The sequence below is a fragment of the Halyomorpha halys genome, unplaced genomic scaffold (assembly GCF_000696795.3).
Source record: "Halyomorpha halys isolate HHAL.00 unplaced genomic scaffold, Hhal_1.1 Scaffold80.1, whole genome shotgun sequence".
NCBI lineage: Eukaryota > Metazoa > Arthropoda > Insecta > Hemiptera > Pentatomidae > Halyomorpha > Halyomorpha halys.
The window spans coordinates 597,473-605,001 of NW_027110435.1; the positions used below are offsets into that span (position 1 = coordinate 597,473).

At 29.1% G+C, this 7,529-nt stretch overlaps 1 protein-coding gene across 1 annotated transcript in view; it reads left to right on the plus strand.

The window, feature by feature from the left end:
• Positions 1-829: 829 nt before the first annotated feature.
• Positions 830-7,529, plus strand: part of LOC106692965 (BSD domain-containing protein 1) — a 22,323-nt gene continuing 15,623 nt past the window's right edge. The window contains exons 1-4 of the mRNA XM_014439261.3: positions 830-866; positions 2,487-2,529; positions 2,862-2,999; positions 6,521-6,667. Of these exons, the coding sequence (XP_014294747.1) occupies positions 859-866; positions 2,487-2,529; positions 2,862-2,999; positions 6,521-6,667 (336 nt within the window). The 5' untranslated portion in view covers positions 830-858. The remainder of the gene's footprint in view (positions 867-2,486; positions 2,530-2,861; positions 3,000-6,520; positions 6,668-7,529) is intronic.

Below are 7,529 nucleotides of genomic sequence, written 5' to 3' on the forward strand. Positions count from 1 at the left end.
TTTGTTGGTTGATATCGACTGACAACCTCCTGTTGTCAACTTGTATATAAAACATATAAATTAAAAATATATAAATCCATGAAAAATTATTTGAAGAGTGCATCTATGGAAACTAAATAGCAAGATGGATTTTATTATTTTTTTTTTTTTATCAACAGATACTTAATCGGCTATAACAAATACTGGAGTTCAAAATCAACGTAGTTTAGAAACAGTAATAACAGTGCTTGTTCAAGTATGTTTAAATCGTGTGGTGGCAATGGAAAACTGTAGATACTTGTTTAACAAAAAACATTACCACTACTAAAAAATAAAGATAAATAAACCTTAATAAAATAAATTATATTTCCTTGACGTAAAGTCATGAACAGAAACATTTTGCTGCTTGCAATTGTGTAATTTTCTTGATATCCAATGTCTTTTAAAAAAATTTTTATCAGTAAATTATGTACTCTAAATTGTAACTTTTTAGTGAGGTGGGTTTGATCGGCACACTTTTTTTGTATTGAAACAATTAAACATAATAATTTATTTAAAGTGTTAAAACTATTTATGTGTTTATTGAAGAAATATTTTTGAAAATTTCGTGAGATAGTTACAGTTTTGTACATATTTATTTTTTAATCAATGCAACACTGATTTCTACTGATTAAATAACATATGTTTATAGTCGCTTTTGACAAGAACGGATTTTGTTGTTTTCATTTGGCGATTTGCAATTGTCATGTTTTCATTTGTTTCATAGTAATTTCCGGCCATAGTTGGTAACTTGTATTAGTTTGTGTTTTTGTAATAGCCTCAGATGTGATTTCATCGAAGTTATTTTAGTGTTATCAGAAATCTCCTCAACACAATAAGATGGCTGAGTAAGTTTTGATCCATTTTTAGTAAGTTAAAAATGATGTCGTTTGTGTTATAATAAAGTATAACTCCGACATCAATCTAAAACACCAGCACCATTACTATAGTTTAGTGTTAAACCAATTATATGAAATGTTAATCATTTCAATTTTATCTTATTATGTTGTGATTTAAGTTAAAATGTAGTATTTTATTCTTCTTATATCTGAATATAATGTAGTACTGCATGACCATTTTCTAAGTATGAAATGGCAATTTATTTGTTGTTCTTACTTTATAAGGAGCTGTATTAGTTGATAATTACTTTGTTAGATATTATGTTATATGTCATTTGTTATGATTTATCTTGTTAGTAAGCAATTTCTGAAAATATATATACAAGTATTCTATTATGAGTATTTGCTGTCATTTACTTTTATGCAATATCTATTGAATATATTATAATGCGTCAGTTGTTGACTGGATATTATATGAGAAGATGGTTGGGGGTGCTATCAGTGAAAAACTAGTAATGATAAAATAAGTTTTACTCATTTGTTTTTTCCACTGGCCTCACCCCTACTATCTCCTGCTCTGTTGAATATATAGATCACTTCTGTACCTTAGTTTTCCAACTATCACTGTCTAAAACCTTAAATTTGAGTTAGATCAACTTATACTCCAAAATATTTTATTGTTTAGAGACCTCTTATATGTAGAGAAGTTGTTAAAACCTTATAAAGGATATGTTCTCTTGTAGGTAGGGATAACAAAGCAAAAAATGGATAGTAGATATGCATTTAACACCTACTTAAATGTTACAATAAGTATTTTGAGTCCAATTCTTTAAAACTATATTGGAATGATCCAATCCTTCAAAACCCGCAATCTCATGGCAAGAAGCACCTTATCTTTATAACAAATCATTAATTGATTATATAGAAGTACTGTGAAGCTTTAAACAAGTCTGATAAAACAACTTAGAATTACTTATGAGTATAAAAAAAATAATTAACATCTTAAATATGCGAATAGATTTTTCCTAAAAATTTTATTTCTTTCAGTTTTTTTCTATTAAGCTAAGGTTTATTTTTATTTGTTTTCAGTTTTCAATACAATTTTTAATTTTGTAAAGTTAGGTTAAGTTTTATGTCCTCATATCAATTAGTTTAATAAAAAATTGTGTCAAACTTTGTTTAACTACTTCTGCATGTGTGTCTTGGTGCATGTATGTTTTATTTCCTCATTTTTTAAAGTATGTTTAGTTCATTAATTATTATTTTATATTTATTTTTTGTTAAAATTGTATATTTCCTCATGAGGTCCAGTTTGCAATTGAGGCACTTGGTGGTTAAGTACAGTTACTAACAAAATGATAATTTCCTCTTTGTTAAATTATATGTTACTTCGAAAGTTTTACCTTCAACCAGCTATTACTTACAAGAAGGTGAAACCTTTATTATTCTGTATATACTTACAGATTCTTTCAAGAAGGTATGATATCACCTAGTTTATGTTTTATGACAGTTTACCTCAATTATTTGTTTGCCAAGTGCAAATTTATTGTATCATACATTTATTAACAGTCAAAGTTATCTTGATTATTATTATATAAGAATATAATTTGACATTTGAACATTTTTTAGAGGCAGCTGGTGGGGTACATGGGTCAATACAGCCAAAAGTAAGGTAAGGGTTCTGAATTTATTAGTATTGTTAATGTAATAGCACCTTTAAAAAAATTTATCTTTTTTTTTTTATCCATTGAGTAGTCTATTAAACCTCACCACTAAGTATCTTACTTGATGTGGTTGGAAGACTAATCCCTCCCATCAGATTTTGTGCTTAAAAAGTGAATGATTTAAATATCTTCTTTTATTAGTATTGTATGTACTGGAATGTGCAAATGGAACTTTTCTGTTCCTGAATATGGTATATAAGCCAAACGCATTTTGTTTGTTGATATTAGTTACATAAGTTTGCCTTTAAAATTTATTTGATATAATCTTTATTATTTTCAGTCAGCTGAAGTTTATGAGTTCATGAAAAAAGACATAACTGAATTTTCTTCTGCTGTCAAAACTGAAGCATCTTCTATAGCAGAAGTTGTAAAATCTGAAGCATCAACTATAGCTGAAGCAGTGAAAGATACTTTGCAGGTAGTTTTTAATGATGTATAAAATTATATTTAATTTTATTTCTAGACTTAAATATTATCCATTTTAACATTTTTTTTTTCTAAAATACTATGAGATCATTTCTATAATCAATGATTTATGAAAACATATAACCTTAATTGCAAAACCTAACTACATAGTTTTGAGTAAATTTTGTAGTTCATTATTTATTGGTAATTTATTATCTGTAGGTATCGAAGACATTCCCTTTTCATTCATTTCTATTTAAATGACATAACTTCAGTACAACTTAAAACAGGAACTACCTGAAAATGTTAAGCCCCAGAATGAAAGATATAAAGCTAAAAATTTGCATTTATTTTGACTTTCTTAATGTTGGCTAAAAATATCATAAAATCATTGTCGACCTCTGAAGTTAATAAAGACAAAAAATATCCTATTTTCCATCTGTTCTCCAACAATAATTGTATTCAAATTTGATCATCTTCATTTTTTTTTTATGGTATTATCAGCCATTCTACCAATATAATAAGACCAAACATCTGCATGCAGAATAAACCTATGTAAAATGTTTGGCTAGACTCATAGAACTTATTTCCGTGTTAATTATGAATCCTTATTCGGTATCGGGGCGTGTCGTAGCCAAGTGACTGGCACGTGAGTTGCAGCGGCTCTGGATCGAATCCAGCCTGAGGGGTTGACTTCAATTTCTGTGGTGGTCCCACGAAATGAAAACTTGACCCCCCACCACGGTTAAAACAGGGTGGTAACCTGTAGATTACCTCCCCTTCCCCTGTATGCCCACTATGTCAGAAATGACTAAGAAGGGGGTCAAAACTCAAAAAGCTGGTCTTTTTTTTTTCTGTATATTTCATAGTGGAAAAGAACCCAAATGACTTTCATTAAGTTTGGTTAAGCTTAGGTTTTTAAATTTTATTCAGTAATACTGTAAAGTTTGAGAAATTTACTTTTATCATCCACAACCTCATATTTTTTCATGTGAAACTGTTGCACTAGTTATGTTGGAGAATGAAATTATAGTACTTGTTGGGTTTTTAGGTTTTTGTTGTGGGCTCAATGGGTTGAAAGAGCAATAAAAAAAAAATTTACCAGGGAAAATCAAACTTTATTTAATTAAGAAAATATGGATTGTCCAGAGCACCTGGCCTTGCACCTATTCCCTGCAATGTGAAGCTTGATCCGATGATCCCACCACCACTTGAGCACTAAGTCCAACTAAGATACACCGGGCAATGGCTAAAATAGGAGGACAATAGAAATTTCTGCAGGTTACATATGATATATTGCATGCATTTAATTTTGTAAATTCATCTGTAATGATCGAATCGAAAATGGTCTTTCTAAAACATTACTTATTCAGCTCATCTGGCAAGGTCCAAACAAAATGGCTGTCCTGTCAACGCTGTTCGCCCTTCCACACCCTTATATTCTATGGTGAATTCTGTGTTCAGCCCTGTCCTTCCTGATTGCTGCTCTCTCTCCTGTATTCGCCTCATGAAAAGGAAATGAAAGCAATTTTAAATATAGGTTCAGATATCTGCCTAATCTGGAGTACGACAGAAAACAATCTTGAGTTCCTTACAAAATTATAATTTTAGTTCATTGTACATTTATCAAATATAAAGTAAATAGAATATTGCTTTAAAAGGGTTCTTAAACATACTTAAGATATAAAACAATGTCAAGGTTCATGATTATGAGGCTTGGACTGCATTTAATACATCACATGAAAATAACACGAGAAAAAAATAAATCTATCCTCTGTAGTCCTGCTCAGAATCTGAATATTTCTTTTAAATGCCCTTAGTAAACCTTATAAGGGCTCAGTCTTTTCTTTTATGCCATTCTACTGGAGTACATTCTGCTTAAACCAGATACATTGTTAGTACAATTAGGTATTTTAACCAAAGAAATCCAGACCTATCTGTGATAACATTAAATTCAAAAACCAATATTTTCTACTATCAAAAGCCTATCACGTGTGTTGAACATCCAACATACCTGTCAGTTGACAAAGTGTTGTTTCTCAAACTGTACATACTTTAATTGGTGGCATGAAAAAATTACCAAATGACCAAGTAAGTCGAATCCAAAATATTAATGGCAATCTTAAAAATCATTACTCTATCAGTCACGTGGAATTAACAATAATTTTAGCATTACTTTTACGGATTTACAAAACCCAAATTTATCAAAATATGCAACCTGCAGAAAACAAAATTATTTATATCGTAAGCAACTACCTCCATGCAATCAAATTCTAGTTTTTGTCCATATATACAAACAAGTTATGACCTTCGCACCACAAAGTTAAAGTTTTTTTCAATTAGAAAACAAACATGTCTTTATTCAATTACATCCCTTTTTGGATATCATTTTCAGGTAAACAAATCTTGCTAATTAATCTCTAAGAAAAAAAAAAAACATTAACATGGTGTCAAGCATAGAAATGTTTACAACATAAACACATTTTTCACTCCAAAACTGGCATCACAATATTAATAGATGAACAGTGATAAATAACCTTCCTCATTATAACAATGTATTTGTATACCTTAAAAAAGGAAAAATATTTAACAATGATAAAATCTGGTATCAGTGAAATTCTCAACATTCAAACTATCGTGATTATCTCAAGCAATCCCTTCACCAAACATCGATTTTTGTCGCGGAGCAAGGATGCAATTATATTTTAGAATCTTTCTTATGACCTTAAGTTTTTACTTTCGAAAAACTTAACAGTACTAATAATTAACACCAAGTGCTATGCATCTGGTTTTACATTTTTATATAGAGTGATTTTGGTACATGGTAGTTGCTGTCCACTACTGTTAATGAGTGCACATTGGTGTGGCAGCTTACTTAAAGCACTTACACCACTTTCGTTTTGCCACCAGTTTTGTGCATTTTCTTAGAAACCACCTTAAATATTTAATAACTTTTTTTGGTTGGATTTTAAAGAAGAATAATTGCTCTACATATTTTATTTGAAGAATGTTTTGTTACTGTTGGTCCTTTAATTACTAATGCTCTTGAATTCTCAACTTTCATATGAATAATTTGAAAAAATTATTTTAATTGTGTTTATTAGTGTTTAGGACAACTATTTTTATATGATTTATGATTCTCTGACCATCCAACTTTAAGAAAATTATAGCTATATCCAATTGTCTTAGGATTACAACCATTTTTTTTTTTCTGGAAAAATTTACTTTTTTAAAAATAATAGTTGCGAAATACTCAATGATACACAATTTTTAGAGAAGTGGGATAGTGAGGGGGCTGGCCCACAAACTATAACAATCGGGCATAGTTTAGATCTACTTCAGTATTAATTGTATCTTCTTCTAAGTTTATCCTTCAGACGTCTTTGTGTTTGTTCAGATTTTATTGAACAAATATGGATAGATGATCTCAATGATTGGTCTGTTAATAACAACTACCATGATATGAGAGAGGAGATACTAATTTAAAGTTATTCTAGTATTATTTAATTTTACAATTGCAAAATGAATTTTCAGTTGGACAATGAGGAGTCTACAGCTGGAACTGTGAAAAAGTCAGTAAGTTCATTCTTCAGTCAGCTATGGGAACCTATTACTATTGATGATCAGCTAAGTCCGATGGTCATAAAGGATTCTGAACCAGTCTCAATGACTGACCTTCAGGTATTAGAATATTATTATATGTTAATAATAAACATGATTGAATGTTTTTAGCCTGTTCCAGTAACATAATTGAGTGAGTATACATATCCAAACACAGTAGTACAAAACTTAAAGAATAACTCACATGATTTGGTTGTGTGAAAGTAAACCAGCGTTTGCTAAATTAGCATTGCTCTCAAATATAAGAAATTGAAATCTTGATTTAATTAAAGAAGTGATTTACCTGAATACAAGACAAGGTTTTTGTATTTTTAATCTCAATACTAAGAATAGGAGGATTACCCCCTTTCATTGGATTTTTACCAAAATGAATTGTTATCCAAAGAATAATCACTAAAAAAGAATTCATTATAATTTTTATCATAATTATATTTCGGATAATTACCCTAATATATTACATACGAATTATTATTAATATAATGCTCTCAAATATGAGAAATATCTTATTGCTTAGCCTATTTTTATATTGTCATTATAACCCCCCATTTTCTTTTTTATTTCTCAACTTAAGGAAAACTTTCTTTTTATAGAAACTATTAATTTATTAGTGCATATGATTTATTTTTTCTCCTTTAGTAAATTTAATTTAGTTTTTCTGATATATTTTCCAAACTCAATTTTACTTCTTTATCTATTATTTTTTATTTAATCTTTTAAGTAGCATTACTTTTCTTTTTATTTTCAAGCCAAGTAAATTATCTTTGTGTCCAAATATTTATTTTATCTCTAGTAAATTATATTTATTATTTCTATATTTATCTAAATTTAATCCAACACTGTATTTAACTTGTTATCTTTCCACTCAGCATACCTTTTATGTGCCTAATTCAAGTTTATTGCCTACCACATTGTATTCAAATTG